At 51.4% G+C, this 19,268-nt stretch overlaps 1 protein-coding gene across 3 annotated transcripts in view; it reads right to left on the bottom strand.

Annotated features, from left to right (window-relative positions):
- The window catches only part of PLXNA4 (plexin A4), a 363,413-nt gene that overhangs the window by 46,501 nt on the left and 297,644 nt on the right, over positions 1 to 19,268 (bottom strand). For all 3 annotated transcript variants that reach the window (XM_039243559.1, XM_039243563.1, XM_039243570.1), the window contains 8 exons: positions 16,841 to 16,992; positions 12,288 to 12,405; positions 6,629 to 6,765; positions 5,284 to 5,448; positions 2,393 to 2,486; positions 1,703 to 1,942; positions 1,107 to 1,253; positions 185 to 419 (listed from right to left, as the gene is read on the bottom strand). In XM_039243559.1, coding sequence (XP_039099490.1) covers positions 185 to 419; positions 1,107 to 1,253; positions 1,703 to 1,942; positions 2,393 to 2,486; positions 5,284 to 5,448; positions 6,629 to 6,765; positions 12,288 to 12,405; positions 16,841 to 16,992 — 1,288 coding nt within the window. The remainder of the gene's footprint in view (positions 1 to 184; positions 420 to 1,106; positions 1,254 to 1,702; positions 1,943 to 2,392; positions 2,487 to 5,283; positions 5,449 to 6,628; positions 6,766 to 12,287; positions 12,406 to 16,840; positions 16,993 to 19,268) is intronic.

Consider the following 19,268-nt stretch of genomic DNA (forward strand, 5'->3'; position numbering starts at 1 on the left):
GGGAAGGGGTGGGGTGCTGGGCTAAGGGTTCTGTATGGATACAGGCTCAGAGAGCAGAGTTAGAGGTTAGACACCAGGCCCCCCCCCAGCGCTGCCCGCAGGTGGCCAGCTCGCGGCCCTGTGTGAAGCACAGGCGCACAGCCCCGGGGTGGGGGTGGGGCGACGGTCCCGGGTCCCCCAGTACCTTCTTTGCACTCCAGGGCCACCCGCGACTCCAGGTTGTCCATTTGCATCTGCAGCCGCTTCAGCGTGAGGTCACTTTCGCGGGACTTGCGTTTGTAGGCGATGAGGACGGCCACGATGAAGATGACCAGGAGGCCACCTGCTACGGCGATGCTGACGATGGCGGGCAGGCTGAGCGGGCTGTCTGGGGCCACGTACACCATTCCTGGGGAGTACTCCATGCCACCGACACGGGCCTGGGGGCACAGCATGGGAGAGGAAGCTGGGAGCGGCCCCAGAGCAGTGCAGGGAAGCAGCCCCAGGCTGGCGATGAACTGGCTACGGGGCAGGAGGAGGGAAAGGGCTCCAGAGAGGAAAACCATCACTGGTTGTCAAAACAGAGGAGAGGATGTGTGGGGGCCTGGGGATGGGTACGGATGGCTCAGAGCAGGCCACCCCCACAGATGGGAGGCTGCACATTCCCTCACTCAGGACTAATGCTGTCATCTTCGTAAGGAAACAGCACACAACTGGGCCCTAAATAAGTCTGACGTGTCTTCAATGATGGGCTCCCTGAGATTCATCCCATCATAAGGATGGAAAACCGAGACACAGAGCATGATATTATGGACTTCGTCGGGCCAGCAGCGGGCTCTCCTGGAAGGGTCTCTGGCCTGTGACAGGCCATGCAGCATGTCCTTAAAGCTGTTTGCATTGCCTTTATTGTAGCATCGGAGTCAGGAGAGAATGACAACGCACAAAAGGGAGGCCGGAAGCGTGACAGAGAGAAAGAACAAGGGGGTGAGGGGTGGCTATGAAGCAAGTTCCAAGAGGGCTAGAATCCCTCCTGGGAAGCCCTGGCCTCCCAGGATGGCACTGGTCCGCACACCCTCGGGCATCCCTGAGTGCCCGCCCCATCCAGATCGGCGCCCCGCGGGCCTTACCATCACTTTGTGCCTGCCGATGAGGTTGGGGGACTCACAGAGCAGCTGCACATCCGACACGGTCACAGCGCACGGCTTCTCCCCAACCAGCACGGTGTAGTTGAGCTTCACATTGCCCCCAGCCACCGGTGGGATCAGGTTCTTGCCCTGGAGGGACAGGAACGCCCCAGTTCCCACCCCAGTCAGGACCATAGCTACTGGCTGGCTGCCTCGTCTCCCTCCCAGAGCTCCCGTCCTGCTGATGAGCTGGGGGAGGGGCCACCTTCCATAATAAGTCCGAGAGCTTTGTGAAACATACACTGCCATTCCCCGTGATTCGGTGGGGAATCATAATCAGGGCACTCTTTTCAGCTCATCCGGACGTAGCCTCAGAATCCTTCTCAACACAGAGCTACAGTCAATCAGTACCAGTTGATTCAAATTGTCACCGGAGTTAAAATTAATTTGCTACCCATGCAACAACCTCTGCTAGCGATGGCAGTCATGAAATTGGGCCAGAGCCCCCGACTTCTGGCCTTTCTCTGTGACACGAAAAGCCTCCCCTTTCCAGGCAACAGCCTCCTCGCTTCCCACCTCTGCCCACCGCCTCACTCTACCTTCAGGATGATGGGAGTGCCAGGTTTGAGCTCCAGGATTCCTGAGGGTCCGAAGGCCTCAAACACAGGGTTGGGATAGTAGGTGAAGTTGGTCTTGTTGAGGATTAACAGGGACTGGACATTGTCCAGGATGAAGCCAAACTCTTCAGGCCTCTCGGTCAGGTCAGACTGGTGGTCGGGCCCCAGGGCGAGGGCCGGAGCCTGGCAAGTCATCTCAGTGGCATTCAGGACCTCACAGAGCTGGAGCAGCCAGAAAGGGGGACTTATGCGGCACCAGAGCCCATACAGCCCTAACACACCCACCAGGGTCCCCCAGCACCATCATACAGCATGGCGTTGGCGTGGCTCACCACCCCTCTGCACCCAGGACCCTACAACCTGGGTACTCAAGCAGTAAACTCGGAAGCTGGCATCGAGCTCCACTTTGTCCACAGCGGGTGTGGCAGTGACTGGGGGGATCTCTAAGCTAAGGGGCAGTGCTACAGGTCTGAAAGGTGGAGCCCAGAAGCCCATGCCTGTACCCCAAAGTATGAAAATGCCCTCACGTCTGCTCCCTCGTCCCATCGTCCCACTGCTCCAGGGTGTCACATGCAATGGTTCATCGGTGTCTGGGTGGCCTGCCTGAGTACTTATCCTTTTGGGACATGTTGAGTGGGCAGCCCCCATGCCCCCTGCCCACCCTTGACTCACATTGATGTGCTCCTTCCCTCCATGCTTGGCACGGATCTGGGGATTCTGTATGAGGTCCAGGTGAGTCCCCCATACGGCGATGGGTGTGTTTCCACTGCCCGGGGAAGAAAGAAGGAGGCGTGTCAACACAGGGACAGGAATAGCAATGGCACTTGAAGATGATGACGATGATCAATCAGGCTGAGCTCTGACATTAAAGACAATGATAACCAGGAGGCGTGATAATGTTCACAGGGACAACGATGACAAACTGACTGAATAATAATAAGGACGAGCTCTCAGCAGCCAAGGGGACGACAGTGATAACCAGATGTCTGTGGCTGTCCAGCACTGAGCTCATCTAGAGCTTGGACACCCGTGGAGGCTCTGAAGCCTCCTGACCTGAGTCAGATGTTTCTCTGCAGCCCCCTGGTGTCTCTGCCCCAGCCCTCACCAGTCTCAGGGAGATTTTCACACTGGCTTTAGCCTAATGAGAGCCGTGCTCCAAGATGCCCCCCGCCGGACCCTTCAGGGTCTGACCACAGTCTCCTCCCCAGAAATTACTACAATTTCATCTGAAACAGTTATGAGCTTGGTGAATAAAGAATCTCTCACCCGCATTCATTTCTACCTCTCTATGTGTCTGCCCATCCCTGCACTCCCAGTTACTCCCTGGCTTCCTTTTGCCCTCCACCTGCCCCTCCCACTCCCCCCACCCACCCAACACATGCACACACACAAGCATGCACATACACACACATGCACATGCATGCTGGAAGAGTCCTGTAAAACCCAGACAGGCTCTTCTGCCCATGGCAGTGTTCCACAATGAGATTCTGCTATCTGGCCATCTCCCAATTTTCTACATCACCAATTCAGCACGAGTTTACGAACGGACCCCACCCCCTATCCCTGATACTTAAGCCCAGACTCTTGTGAGCAATGCAAAGCCTCACTCTGCAGAGCCCCACCCCACCAGAGAATTTGTTCACTGCAGCAAAAACTCTAGAGCCGGCTGGCAGGCCCCAAACGTGCCTCCAACCTCCCTCTTGTTAGGAACGTGACTCAGGGTCCGCTACTGAGTGCCAGGAAGGACGACACCTCTATTTCTGTGACAATGACATGAGGAAGAACTGAATTAAGCCAGACTGTGAATTCCTTAGGGAGCTGTAGAATGTGTCTAGGCAAAGGGCTACACCGACTTCCTAGAGTTCCCAAGTGCCAGGGGGCAAATCCCAGAAAAGCTTTCTACAGACTATTTTCCCCTTCTTTGTGCCTCGTATTCAACTACTTTAAAATCGTGGCTAAAGCTTATAGTTTGGGTCTTAGGAGTAACTGCTGAGGACAACCAAATCTGATCTCAGCAAGGGCTGCCTTTTGTGGGTGAAAGACGGGGGGTGGCAAACTTTCCTGGAAAGGGCCAGAGAGTAAATATTTTAGGCTTCCCGGGCCATATGGTCTGTTGCAATTACTCATCTCTGCTGTTGTGTTCAGAAAGCAGCTATAGACAAAACATATATGAATGAGTATGGCTGTGTTCCAATAAAACTTTATTTACAAAAGGAGGCAGATGGCCAGATCTGGTCCCCAGGTTGGAGTTTGCTCACCCCTGGTGTAAAAGATTGCTCTCTGGACTGGACTCATCCCTGACCCCTGCTTCAGCTGTGGAGACCACATCTCCATGCTTTCCCCCTTCCCTGGATGCCAGATACCTCTAGAACTGAAGCCGACGGTGGGGAGGGCTAAGGAGTGGGCCAGGGGCAGCGGGAGAGAGCTGGGCTAGGCACTACTCTGTGCATATGCATTCTGCTTACCCCTCCCAGTGCCACAGGAGGGAGTTGATAGATGAGAAACCATGAGGTCAGAGAAGTTAAGTACACTTTAAGGTGATTGGTTACTTTGGCTGGTTTGACGTAGAGCTGGTCTGAGTCCACTCCTTCTGACCGCAAGCCCTGTTCCATTCTCCCTCGGCCCCTGATACAGCAGTTTCCCAATGGTCAGCAGGGCCCTTGGTGTCAGGATGCCCTTAGCATCGCCTTCCCATTACAATGTATCCTCCAGGGACTGGAAAGGTGCTCCCTACCTGAAGGGAGATGCCACACTCCACAGCCCTACCAAGCGGGGACTGGGGAGGCCCCCAGGGATCCCAGAGTTTCCAAAGTCCCCAGTGAATCTCTCCAGGGGAAGCCTGGGAAGTTATGCAGCTGTCACAGGTCAGCTTGCGAATGGCTGAGGAAGAGGTGGCCATGGAGGGTCTTGCTATACCAGCATATACCCGGCTCCCTCCTGGGACATGCGCTCTCTATACTTGTGTTGGGCCCTCAGGAAAAGGGGAAAAGAGGAGGGAACAAGGTCCACTCGCTGCCCTTGAGGAGCCTGCAGTAGAGGGAAGGTCAAATCAAGCACACAACGAGGGGTCATGACAGAGCAGGCCAGAGAGATGGCTGGTTGCTACAGAAGCCCAGAGGACAGACATCTGAATTGCACCCTGGTGGTCAGGGCACATTTTTGCTCAGGAGCAGGCCAAGAAGAAGCTGGATCTGATCTCACTCTTTCTCCTGCATCCCTCAGCAGGGTTGGAATTATCATCATATTTGCCAGAAGGAAGGTTCGAAGGAACAGGACTGGCACCCCTTAGCAGTCACTGTGATGGGATCATTTCCTCTGGGTGTACCCACCAATGCTCAGATTAGGGGTCAATGGCTCTTGCCAGTCAGAGCTTGGCCTCCGGGGCCAGGTCCCATTCAGAGGCGTTCTCGGGGGAAGGAGGGTGCCCTGGAAGGAAGGTCTGATTGGGGAGGGTGCTCTGAATCAACCCAAGTTCATCAGTCCTCAAAGCAGAACTGGGCCCCAGAACTGTCCTTGGCTCCTGAGAGTTGAGGAGGGAAAACCGAGGTCAGGGCCGCCCCTACCTGACTATGCTCCACTCTGGCTCGATCCGCACGATGGTGGGGTCCTCCACGTACTGGAAGAACAGGTCCTGGTGGATACTGGCCTTGTCCACTTGCACCATCACCTTCATTTCCAGCACCTCATCTGAGGACGTGGTGTTGCAGACGATGTAGGACGGAGAGCGTCTGCAGGGAGGGCAGGTATGGAGCTGGGCTCCGGGTGTGGATGGGGACAGTGGTCCAGGTCAGGGCCCGCCCAACCCTCCCCGTTCGTCAGGCTTCTCAGGGACAATAGGTCAGCGCTGCCTCAGACAGAAAGCTCCAGGCATTACTGACAAAGACTTGACCCAACTGTAGACAGGTTCCTCTGAGCCCTCTTTTCAGTGAGGCCTTATCCCTGGGCCCTGTCCTGGGTCTATCAAAGCCCCATTTTTAGCAAGAATCCTGCTAAGTCCAAACTCCCCACGCCCCTCCAGTTGATACCTGAGTACCCTGGGCTGCCTTCGGCAAGAATCCTGTTAAGGCTGCTTAGCAAGAACCTTCCTATTCTTGCTTCCTCTTAGTAAAATCCCATCACTGACGCCCTCACTCTGCTGGTTGGCCATAAATCCCCCCATGTCATTGCTGTATTTGGAGTCAAATCTGCTTACTTTCTTTCCCCATTGTGATACTCTTGACACCTATTGCAATAATTCCTGAGTAAACGCTTCCTTACCATGTTAGCAAGTGTCAGAACCATGTTTTCTTGATCACTGGCCTGACTTCAGAGCTGCCACAGCCCTCAGCATAGTTCTGTCCCAGGAAAACCTCTCCTGCAGAATGTCATATCCCCACCAAATCTGAGTCCTGTATCAAGACGAACTTCCTGCTCCCCTCTTATACCCCAGGCTCCCGGCTTATGGAAGGTGTGTCCTTCTGGGCTGGATGGTGGAATCAGGGGAGAGAAAGTCTGCTGCCCTTGGAGGTTGAACCTAAGCCAGCTGGGGTAGGGGCCCCTAGCAAACCTCAGCAGGCCCAGCCAGCTCTGCAGCAGCTGGAGAGAGGCTAACCTGCAGGCAGAGGCCCTAGATTCCCAAGTGAGTCCTGCGGAACCCGAAGGGTTCTGTACTGGGGTCGGTATAGGGGCACAAAGGCTAAATCGTGGGCAACAGCATGAATGGGATGCCTGGCAGTTCTCCAGACCAAGGCAAAACCATCCAGAGCCAGGGATGCCCATCAAACCCTCCCTCAAAGGGAACGGCCGCTTTCTCAGGGAGGAGAAGGCACTTCCAAGAGGCTAGCCCTGGTCGTCTGCTGCCCTGAGGCAGCCCCACCGGCCCCATGCGCTGGGCTGTGAGCCCCCGAGGCCTGTCTTGAGCTGAGTTACCTGTGGAAGAGGCAAGGCTGCTTCCCGAACATCACCACCACATTGCTGCCCGCGTTCAGGTTGGTGCCCGTGATGGTCACTTGGGTGCCCCCTGACATGGGTCCCCGTTTGGGCTTCAGGTCCGAGAGAGTCAGCGTCTGTGTAGGAAAGGATCTGGCCTGAGACACAACTGGGGCGGGGTCTGAAGAGGCAGCACCCCGCTCCCTGGAGCTGCCTTCTGGACTCCTCTGTAATGGTGACCTCCCAAAGAGCCCATGAAGATTTTATTGAGCTTGTGTGGGTAAGCGACGTTCTTGACCCTGAAAGTTTACACCTCTATGTTCATAATAGCAATGACAGCTGCTATGCGCTGATGTTTTAACTGGCAGGCTTTATATCTTCATCTGTCTCTACATAATTTATTTGCTCAGTCAATTCTATAAGGTAGGTACTATTACCTATTTTACAGAAAATATTCAGAGATGTTAAGTAAAGTTCCCGAGGTCATACAGCTAAAACGTGGCACATCTGAGATCTGACTCCAGAGCTCTAGTTCCCCAGCACTCTCCGGTCTCAGGTGCTTTCGGGAAGGTGACCTGCTCCTTCCATAGGCCTGTTCAGAGAGCTGTCCAAATACCCAGAAGAAGGGTCAGGGGATTGAGTGAGGATAGAGAGGAGGGGGCACCTGTGAGCAGAGGATTTGGAGTTGCTGGTTTGCTCTTTCATTAGCATTTTAATGGAAAAAACTTTCCTCAGTCCCAGGTGAGAAGCCTGTATCTGCATTTAAATGAAGATTTCTCTCTCCCCTGCCCCTTCAAGAATTCTGCACCAAAAGTTGAACCTACTGGGCTCCCACCCTGCAGGCAACCTCCCCAGGAGAGGCCTCAATCCATAACACCTCGGGAGGAGGGGAGAAGCCCCAGTGAAGCTGGCATGTGCCCAGGGACACGCGGGGACACTTGCTGACCACTGCGCCCAGTGTCCACCCACATGTGGGGCCCATCTGCCTACCAGGTCCCTGCAGATCATGAACCTGCCATCCCCCTGGCACCCACAATACTAGGGAACCCCTCATTCTGGCGCTGCTGCTGGCTCGAAGGGAGACCGGGGCGCAGGCTGGGATGAGGCCACAGAAAGAGCAGAGAACAGCTCTGCCCAGATCATACTGTGTGACTCTGGACAAATCATGTAACCACTCTGATCATAAAATCAGGGAGCTGTGTCAAAACATAGTTATCTCAAAGGTGCCTGCTGGTTTTCCAGTCCTGTGGCTTGGGGTCACCTCCCACACACGGTGCCTTTGCCCCGCTGTCTGGAAGGGAAAGAGGGCACTGTGCGAGGCAAGGGTGGGCCTGGAGATAAAGTAAAAAACGAGGCAGGTTAAGATAGATGGGGGTGGACGCAAGGTGGGAAGAAGAGGCTCTCTGGCAGCCTGTGGGTGGGGTTCTAGAAGGGATGGAAGGGAGTAATCCCTGTTGGCTCTTGCAGTGGCTGGCTAGGAGCAGATGATACTGAGACATGTTTTAAAATTGTGGGAAACTATTAATTATTCAAGTCATGCTTCATAAATATTTCACGGTGGGTTTGCACGGGCAATCAAATTCTGTATTATTTGCCACCTCTTTACCTGGCTCCTGGGTGGAGGTAGGGAAGGGAAAGAGTCCTTCCACGGACGTCTCTAGGGACAGAATGGGGGATGAGACCAAGAATGCCGATCCCTTGGCCTTGGCGGTTGGGTTTTGGTTTTGGGCGAATAAACCCACACATCAGAGTGTGGCCTGATTTGTGGAGGGAAACGGAGTTAGACCCAAACCTTAGTCCCAATCTCAGCACAGGGAAGGGGGCTCCCCAGCACGCCCCACCCCTGGGGAGGGGTTCCCTAGCTGTCTCAGGCCTCCAGAAGAGTCAGGGGCTTCTCTGTGGGGCCCAAGTAGGGCCACCTGCGAGCTGCCTAGCAGTGCGGGGAGGCCATGAGGGCTCTCAGATGCTGGAGAGAGGGTCACTCTGTCTCTTCCACCTCCGGGCTGGGACTCGTGGGAACCTCTGCTCCTCATTCCCTCCCTGGACCCCAAGGAACTCTGTAGGGAGAGCCTCAATGACTGGGCCCTTAAATGCACAGGAGGGACTGGTGAGGAGACCGAGCTCCCCAGCATCATTCCCCTTTCCTGAAAGTCCTCCCCGGCAGACACGTGGTGCCAGTAGAGTTCCTCAGAGGCATCCCTCACAAGCCTTCAAGTCCCAGGGCCCCCCTTGTGGCAACAACTCTTACGTTTCCTGACTTATCTTTCTGCACCGACCTCTTCCCTTCCCATCAGCCCCCTTCCTTCTCCCTCCCTCCTTGTCCCATCATTCAGTGCACTTTCACACCTATGCCAGGCACAGCCTCCCACTACTCCAGATCCATATGGAACATCCCATCCTGCCTTTCCATCCAGCTTCTTCCACGAAGCCTCACCTCGAGATGCCCTGCATCTAACCACATCCTACTCCGGGGCAGAAACAGTCATGTGAGGCTGACCTTACCTGAGAGCAGAAGAGGCGGTTGAATGTCTACAACACAGCCTCCTTGTAAGAATTAAACCTGCAACCAGCTATCAGCAGGCACACGGTAGCTGTTCTGGAAGCACTGTTTGTCCTAGGCCAGCGGTCCTCAGCCTGGGCTGTGTTGGAATGTCCTGGGGACTTTGTGCCCCACCTGTAGTGTGTGATTTAGCTCCGGGGGGTAGAGGGCGGGGAGGGGAGCTCTGGAGCATTGTGTTTAGAGCTCTTCGGGAGATTCCAACATGCAGGAAGGTTTAGAGCTGCCAGAGCACCATGGGGGTGCACAAAGAAATAAACAGCCGGGGCTTCATCTCCAAAGACATACTGATCTGACGGAGGAGCAGGGGCTCCAAGATGCCACACGGAGCGTCCAGCAGGCAGATGCCATGGACTCCCCTAGAAGCCAGGCTCCAGGGGTGCTGTGGGCTGGGCATTCAGAGAAGGCGTGGAGTAGCTCAGCGGCAGGGCTTGGAGGAGGGAGGAGGATGTGGTTTGGGGCAATGTGGGGATGGAGATGGAGAGAGGAAAGGGGTCAGGGCACGCAAAGGCTCGGGGACCAGAACTGGGTAGATAAGGCGGGCCAGACCAAGGAGCCTGGACAACAGCTAGAGACGGTAGAACCCCGGGTCCTTCTGAAGTGGACCCCGCATTCTGCAGGGGTAGATGGATTAGAATGGGTTCCGACCTTCAAAGTCAGGGATTTAAAGAGGCCATTGCCGCAGCCAAGAGAATGAGAGAAGTAAGACTCTAGGACATGGTGATGGAGTGGTTAAAATTGGAATTAAGGGAAGGTGAGCCATCGTCCACCATAACTGTGGCCTGGTAGTAGGTCCCTGACGGAAATGGGCAGGTGAGGCGGGTGCACTGTGTGTGGGAGCTGAAAGCCTGGGTGCGTCATGGAGGTGACAGCAGGAGAGGGGTGGTGTACTTTGAGTGAGTCACAAAGGGGACAGGCCCAGCTGGAGACCCGGCAGAGACTTCTAACACCCAAAGCAAGCTTCAGCTTCCTGAGGTAGGGGCCATTCCTATTACCATCCATTAGTCACTGACCCCAGGATAAAAACTGATCAGGGCAGAAGCACCTGGGAGGCTCAGTCAGTTAAGCATGTGACTTCAGCTCAGGTCATGGTCTCACTGTTCGTGAGTTCGAGTTCGGCTTCAGGTGAGCCCTGCTTCTCTCTCTCTCCTTCCCCTCCCCACTGCCGCCCCTCGTGGGATTCTCTCCTTCTCTCTCTCTCTCCTTCTCTCTCTCTGTCCCTCGCTCACTTGCACCCTCTCTCTCTGAAAAATAAACAATCAATTAAAAAACCTGCGTGGGGCAGGTGACTGGCTGACCAGCGCTTGCTTTGGTCATAGCGTGGCATCCACCTTGTTACCATAGCTGATAGATATGTAATTTCAGAGCCAGATTTCCTGCCCAAGTTTGGCATCCACACCACACTTTTAAACACTTGGGGAGTGCTGTCTCTGCCTCTGTCTCAGTCTGGCTATCTCTCCCTCTCAGGATCTCAACTCTGCTGGATTAACAACTTCTGTGTATATACATACAGATAATGTACAGTATACATGCCCTCTCTCCATACGCACATATACACATTTATGGCTGATTGCCTTCAGGAGTGTTGGGTTTCCCTTGGCAACTGCCTCCTATCCTTTCAGAAGAAGGTGGGAGTGTAGATCCTGAAGAGCCCAGTACACGTGCCCATCCATTAAACCCATTACACATGTGTATGTTCTTGTACGTGAGTTCCTGTGTGCACAGTGACAGCCAACTGTGTTGAGAAGGAGGAGAGGTTTTCACGAGTGGAGGGGGGAGCAGAGGGAGCGGAGCGCCCGCTGGAGGGGGTGTCTGATGCACATTTCCCCATCTGGCCCCCACCACATTCTCCCCGGCAGGCACATCCTCCATCCTGCCTCTCCTTCTAGACCTTGGGCCCCTGAGGGACGGGCTTTGCCCGGTCTGAGCCATCACTGTAACACCCACAAGCCAAGGCCACTAAATTAAATTATGAAATTCAACCAATTAAGCAAATATTTATCAAACAATCTAGTGAGAAGGATCCTGCAAGGTGCTAAAGAGTCGTCAGCTGAAGGGAGAAGGAAGGAGGAGGGGGAGGGAGGCAGATGAAAGAGGAGGGAGGGAGAGGCGGAGGGTGGAAGGTGGGCTCCCATGGACTGTTCTCGAGCATTTGATGCCCATCCATCACTTCAGGCTTCCAGCTTCCAAACGGAGCCCAGAATCATGAGGAAACTACCCCATCACAGCCATCATTAACCCGAGGAGTTAACTGGATGGTAAAACAAGTTTTGAAAATGAGGCAGAGGGAGGGGCAAGAGAGATGCCCATGCCTCCCACATGCCTGCCAGACACCATGAGGCTGAGAGGTCCCGAGAGCCCTGACCCCGATGAGCCCCTCACCAGGGGCCGCCTCTGCAGGGGTAGGGAGGGTCCTGGTTGGAGGAGGTCAGGGTAAGGGCTGCTGACAAGCCCTGGGAAGGGAAGGTGGGGTGGAGGTACAGGTGAGGTGAGGGTTGGGGTGCGGTTAAGGAGGTCATGGATGGGGTGCTGGTGCGTGGGGAAGGCAGGATGAATGCAGATTCTGGGATAGAAATGATGGGGTGCCAGTGTACAGGGAGAGGGCAGGCCACAGCAGAAACACGGGCTGCTACAGACCCCATAGAAGACATGAGAGAGGTGACACAGCCATTTTATGTAATTTTCACAACAATACAGCCATTTTATGTAATTTTCACAACAATACCCTGGGTAGACGCAAGTATTATCACCCCCTTTTTAGAAATGAAGACACTGAGGCGCAGGAAGGTTAAGCAACTCACCCAAGTTGGCCCAGTGAGTAAGCAGCAGAGCCAGGGCTCAGATCCCAGCCCGGCCACGCTGCCACTGGGCCAGCTCGGGGCGCTGGGCCTGGGAGCCAGAGCACCTTCCCTGGGCCAGGGCCGGCCACCGTGGGGTTGGATTGGAACCCAGCCTTTCAGATTCAAAGGGCTGTGCTCTCACACTGCTGGACAGACTCCAATGCGCTGCCCGGGGTCTGCCCTCAGAGGTCCAGCCAGGCGACAACCATGGTCACAAGGTCTGTATCCCACGCCGGGTCTGGTCACCGATGCCGGGACTTACCATGAAGTAATAGAGTTGTGAGGACCGGGCCATGAACTCGGGCCGACACACGGCCACGCAGATCTCCACGAAGCCGGCATGCTGGCTGGGCTTGGCCTCCCCCATCTCACACACGATCCTGCAGGGAGGAGAGGACAGACCCTGTGGTCACAGGAGTGGACCCCACACCTACCCAAGCCCTTTCTCTGCAGTAGGCTCTCAGGGATGGGCGGGGGAGGAGGAGGGGAAAGACACTGATTCTTCCCTGCAAGGCTCCCCCTTTGTTCTCAGAAAATGAGGAAATGCAACCTACATGGGTCTCCTTGGAGACCCTTATGGAGTGAGGAGCCTAGGGGAGGGTCCCCGTGTCCTGACCCCAGACACCCAGTCCATCATTCAGGAATTGTCCACTGAATTATGAATCAGGTGGTGGGGAATGTTTCAGTCAAACAGCGCAGGGAACACGGCTGGCAGAGCCCAGGGAGGTAATGACCTTCCCAAGGGCACACAGCATGTCCGACAGGGGCCCTGGAGCACACTTAGGGTTTTCACACCCCAATCAAGGGGCACTTCATTCCCACCGCATGGACTGCCTCAGCGGAGGCTTTTTCGTCCCCAGCCCCGGAGGGCCACTTGGCTGGGTGGAGAGAGTCCTGCTTGAGGGGAGGAGAGAGGGATGGAGGCGAGGCACACGTGTGTCCCTTTTAAAAATGTTCATTGTTTTAATTACGAAACTTGTTCATTCCCCTCAAAAACAGGACAGTACAGACGTGTGATAGTAAAAATAAGTGTCCCTTTCTTCACTCCTAATCCCTCTTAAAAGTTTGCTGTGTGTGTGTGTGTGTGTGTGTGTATGTGTATATATATATACATACACACACACACACACCTTCATAGACCTTTCTCTAGACTTATGCAAACATATATATTTATATATGTTTATATAATATATATAAAATCTCTATTTCATAAATGAAGAAACTGAGGCACAGAATAAGTTAGGCAACTTGCCCAAATATATATATTTGCAAATATACACACACATATGTGTGCGTGCATGTATATATATACACACACGTACACACACACACATAATGTGTGATATTACACATGCATGTAAACATAAGAGTTATATTCATACACATGAACAATTATATACAACATACATATATAACCATACACGGGATTTTAAAAATCAAAGTGAGACAGGACTCCCCACTGTTCCAAACTCGTCTCCTTCTACTCAGAGACACAGCGTGGACTTGCCCCGGGTCAGGCGCAGCCCTCCTGCACCCTTCCTGATAGCTTCAGAGCACTTCACACTATGGCTGCACCATTATTTGTTTAACTGTCCCCCTCTTGATGTACCTTTAACGTATCCTGATTTTTCTCCTACTCCACATAACCCTGCAAAATGAACCGACTTATAGCACATACATCCCGAAGCACTGCACATTTATTAGAATAAATCACTGAGGAGGGTGCCTTTGGGGTCGTTGTTTATGCGTTTAATGTTTGATAGGTAGGAGAAAATAATGGTCCAAAAAGGTTGTTACCAATCTGCACTTCCGTCAAAAGCAATTGAGGGAGATTAGTTCACTCTTTTGCCAACACTAGATATTATCAATCCTTTGACAGTTTTTCCAATATATAATAGGGAATAAAGATCTCCTTTTTGTTTTCACTGTTATTTCCCTGATTACTAGTGATGTTGCAATAGTTTCAAGCATGTGTGTGGCTGTAAAAAATCTTAGATAGCCTTTCCTTTGATTTGTCTGAAACTGTCTCCTTATATTCCTAATGGGTTGTCTTTTTGTGGGAGCTTCTGAATGAGCAGTATTAACTTTTGTCTGTAGTAAGTATTGCAATTATTCTCTTAGCCTGTCATCTGTCTTTCAACGTGGTTTATAATGTCTTTTGCTCCACTAACATTTAAAAGTATCTGTGGTAAAACTGCTCCTTCTTTTACTTTATGGCTTCCAGGTTCTGTGTCTCTTAGAAAGAACTTCGGGGTGAGAGTCCAGTAAAAATATATGCCTTTCTGTCCAGATAGCATACTTGGCACATGTCCAGTGTAAAGAAAAAAATAGAAAGTATATGAAAACACTTGCCATACATATGCCTCCTCCCACCCCATTTCAACCATCCAGAAATATCCATGGTCAACATTTTGATGTACATGTTTTCAGTCTTGTTTTTCTTTTATAGAATTAATTAGAGAGGCGCCTGGGTGGCTCAGTCGGTTAAGCGTCCGACTTTGGCTCGGGTCATGATCTCACAGTTTGCAGGTTCGAGCCCCACGTCGGGCTCTATGCTGACAGCTCAGAGCCTGGAGCCTGTTTCAGATTCTGTGTCTCCCTCTCTCTCTGACCCTCCCCTGCTCGCTCTCTTTCTCTCTCTCTCTCAGAAATAAATAAAACAGTTAAAAAATTTTAAAAAAAGAATTAATTAGAAACTCTATTCTGCTTGGTAAATGATGTTCTCACTAACACACCTTGAGTATATGCTGGTCATGATTCTTCTGTAACATCAGATTTAATGGCTATGTAGTTTCTTGTCTGTGCAAATACAATAATTGATGGGATTGATTAATTCCCTATTTTAAAATATACAAATTGCTTCTAAATTTCCACTATTAAAAATAAGGCCAAAATAAATATCTTTGCAAATAAATATTTGTGCATTCTAGTTATTTACGTAAAGTTCTAGAAATATTATGACCTGGGCTAAAGACTTATAATCCACATTTCCAAATTTCTTTCCACAAAGTTTGTCCCAATTTACATTCCCAATGCAAATATATGAATGTGTTATTTCTCATGGTTCTCATCTGAACGGGGCATTGACTTTTTAAAACTGTTCCCCATTATTTTAATTTTCATTTCATTGATTACTAATGATATTTAACTTTTTTATATGGCTTTTGGTTCTTTGTCTACTTTGTGATGTTCTTTGCTCACAGTCATGCTTTTTGCTCATTTTGTGATATTTGCTTTTTTAAAAAATGGAACCTCTTTGTATATTAAGAAAAAGCTGTATTAACTGTAATTGGGTATAATAAGAGTCCCAGTTTATCATTCATAATTTTCTTTGATTTTTGATAAACAAAATTTAAGTTTTATATACTCTAATCCCCCGATCTTTTTCTTTACAATTTTTTTCCTTTGCTGTTATACTTAGAACCATTATACTTCCCTTATTTGAAATCAGATAAATTCTCACTTGCATTTTCTTCTAGTCATTCCACAGACTTATTTTTTTCACTTAATTCTTTAATCCGTCTGGAATTTATTTTGGTGTATAATGTGAAATAAGAGTCTGGTATACTTTTTTTTCAGGGAGTTAATGAGAACTGCTATTGAAGGATCTTTGCTTCCCTTGCTGATTTGAAATGTCACCTTTACCACATCACTAACTTTTTATGTATCAGGATTTTCTTCCTGGTGTTCTCTTATTCCACTAATCTAACCGATACCACAATATGTCAATCATGTGACTTTCTAGTAATGTATTTTCTATCTGGCTTTGCAGGTCCAGAGAAGGGCATTTTAAAGTTCCCCAAATCACAATATATTGGTAGCCTCTTGCTTTTGGTTTTGTTCTAGGGAAGGACTCAGAAAGTTGAAGGAGCCACAAAAAGATCCTTGGGCAAATAAAGAAGTGACGGGCCACAAGGTGAGTTCTATTAAGAACAGATCCTTCTATCACAGGATCGACTAAGAGTGCCTTTGGAAGATCTGGAGGGAAATCAGAAGGAACTGAGGATGGTGGTACTGACAGTTCCACAATCACTAAACCTGCGCAAGACCCAGCAAAGTGAGAGGAAAACTGCACCGACATACCCAAGGGGAGACCTGCAAAGAGTCAGGGACACATGCACACAGCACAGGTGGCAACATGTCGCTCTGGGAGGGCCAGCAAAGATGGTATAGAAGATAGAATCTAATCGTGCTGGCAAACATTTCATGGGAACGTCTGCTGGGCTGGAGAATTGTGTTTACTTATTTCCAAGGCAATGATACATGACTCACAAACATTCTCTAACAGGTGGATTGGGACGTAAAGGTCATTGATGGAACGACCCACTCCATGCACCAGCAGACTGTGCATGCAGAAAAACAATCCAAAATTCCCACAGGCCAGAGAGCAGGTGTGGGGTTTCATTTTCAGTCTCTACAGAAAGTGTCAGAGGCTTAGCTTCTTTCATAATTGGAGGAGGACAGGAGTGGGGAGTTAGGGACATCAGTGGGTAAGGAACTGAACTCATGCTTCTCTTGCAGATTTTCATTTTGCTTTGTCTCATCACTACCCACAGCCACACCCCAAGGTGGTAGGGATCACTTTTCTCTTCCCTCCCAGCCCCATGTACCCTTCCCCTTCCCCTTTCTATACTAGCTAGCTAGCTAGCTAGTTCAGGGGTGGGGAGTACACTAGAATATTAGGGGCCTTCTACTCCCCCCACCCCAACGGTTTCTATCACCTTTTGCCATTGGCTGTCAATTGTCAGCCAGGGAAGGGGCGTCAACAGCAGCAGAGAGGCGCACCTCTGTATGTCTCCTGTGGCTTCTACTTACTGTTCTGCAGGGATGTAGCCATCCACCAGAGGGCTGCACTCCACACCGGCCACCTTGACATGGGAGGCGATGTCTCGGAATTCCAGGCCCAGGTTCTCCCCTCGGATGGTGACCTTGGTGCCCCCTTCCCGGGGACCCGTCACTGGGATTATCTGGAAGGAGGAACCGTGGCAGTTTGACAGGCACCAAGAGAGAGCCATTACCCACTTGCTGGTAAGGCAAGGAGAGGCTTCTGGCTCTTCCCCCTCTCTACCTGATTCCCTGAGCTGGGCCCATGTCTACAAGGGCCCCCAGGTCTGGGAACCTCAATGGCGGGAACTTTTGGTAGAGAAGTTCATGTTTGTGTGTGGTATTAGGAACAGTGTTCAAATCCCCTCATTCACCTTCCTATTTGGTGGAAGACATGGGTGACGGAACGTGACCCATACTGTTGCCGGGTGATTCATAGAAAATCAAGGAATAAAGCCTCTTGATATTTGCTTGTGTTGTTTCATTCTGAAGGAAAATGAACAATCCTCTTAATGCCCACAGCCCTTCACACTATGGCAAACCACCCAGTTTTCAAAATCCTTCTCAAATGTCACTTCCCCATAACCAGTTGTTCTCTCTCTCTCTCCACTGACATGTAATGCTCCTTTCACGGTAACAAGCACTGGTGTCTGATTCCTCACCTTTCAGATCCTGCGTCTCTGAGCGCAGGGATGGTGTCTTACTTCCTGTGGACTTTTCAGTGATGGCACCATATTTATTTCTCAGGTTGTCATTGAGCTGAAAACCACAGCTACCCAGCATCTTCCTGGATTTAGAAGGGCATTTGTCACAAGCCCTTTGCCTTCTATGTCTGGCTTGGTTTCTAACAGAGATGGGTTTAATTTAGACTTTACCTTCATATACTGGCCAAAATGACTGGCTCTTCCTCCCAAGATGTCACCATTGGTGTTAAAAACCCACGATTGAGATGTTGGGAACCAACAACCAAGGGCCTACTTTGAGGTAGGCGCCCTGTACCGTTCATGCAATCTAATTATGACATCCCACAGCAGTGACCCTAGTCAGAAGGCATTCTGTGCCAGCCTCTCCTGGCATTTGAAAGACCAGAGAAGGGCACGGTTCCCATTCCTGATGTCTCTGAACACCAGCAACTAGATCTTGGCCCACACCAATGAGATCACAACTCAAGGAGCCCAGACAGTCCATCTCTTAATACTTCCTACTCTCTCTGCCCCCAAAGGTCACAACTGGGGGCTCCTCCCTGGAGGAAGGTGGAAGAAACCAGGCTCAAGGGGTGTCTTTGCTGGGAAAGGCTGTTCACCTACAAGTTAAGATCCTTCCTGCTTCTTACCCATGCGTGCACATGTGCATGAGTGAGCGTGCCCATGAGTGTGAGGGTTTTCATGTACTTGTTCCCACTGTTGTGGAAAGACAGATCCCTTGGAGGCAGGGGCCATTTCTGTGAGAGGGAGGCAGTTAGATATAGGGAGGGCTGGAAGGCGGAGTGTCTGTTCTTCCCAAATGCCTGCCCAGCCAGTCCCCAAAGCCCCATGGGCACCTGGCAGCAGTGGCTTCATGATATTCCAGCCCTGGCATGTTGTACTGAAAAAGGAGCTTTATCTCTGGCCCAGTCTTTGGTTCCCTGGGCTCCCCGGAGGGTTGACGCCAGTATAGAGCCAATAAATAGCCTCCGTCACAGGGAGATTTGTTTAATTTGCCATCTCCTCCCTGTGATTTTCTTGGTCTCAGGCCAAGAAGGAAGCAAGTCGTACTATTCGATGCAGACACACCAGCAGCAGTCATGCGTGGCAGCCCCAGGGGGTGGTTCTGTGTTAAGGGCTCTGCGGGTGGGAGAAGTTGTAAAGGAGGGCGACTGGGGCACAGAGGGTGCAGGTGCCCTCCTTCCTCAGGCATGTCGGTTAAATGCATGTCTTTTGCCCCAACTCGAGAATTGCTGTTGAGATTCCTACCCATGCAGGAGACTGAAGTTGAGGCTGAGGGAGACTCCCCATGTCTGGAAAACCAGGAATGTGGAGGACAAGGGGCAGAAGTGGAGGGCACATACAGAGGGCCACCATGGCGGGGCCACTTTGCTGGAGGAGGCTGTGCACTCACAAACGTCAAGCTCCCTCCCTGCCTGCTTTTGTACCTCCCTGGTATGTGTGCACAGCTTGTGAGTGGAGGGGTGGGGGGGGGTATATCTATGGGTGTCTGGCCTTTGTGGTGAAAGAGAGCACTAATATAGGAATCCAGAGACCCAGGATTCAGGGCCCCTTTGATTTACGCTTTGGTGTGAGGGCGTTAGCATCTCTGAGCATTGCTCTTTGTATCTGGGAACGGGGGCTAATAACCCTGGCTTTGGCAGGCATTAAACTTGAAATGTGCCCTCTCCAAATCCATCCACGGAAGTCCTAATGCTCAGTACCTGCAAACGTGG

The sequence above is a fragment of the Hyaena hyaena genome, unplaced genomic scaffold (assembly GCF_003009895.1).
Source record: "Hyaena hyaena isolate Hyena2069 unplaced genomic scaffold, ASM300989v1 scaffold_8, whole genome shotgun sequence".
Lineage (NCBI taxonomy): Eukaryota > Metazoa > Chordata > Mammalia > Carnivora > Hyaenidae > Hyaena > Hyaena hyaena.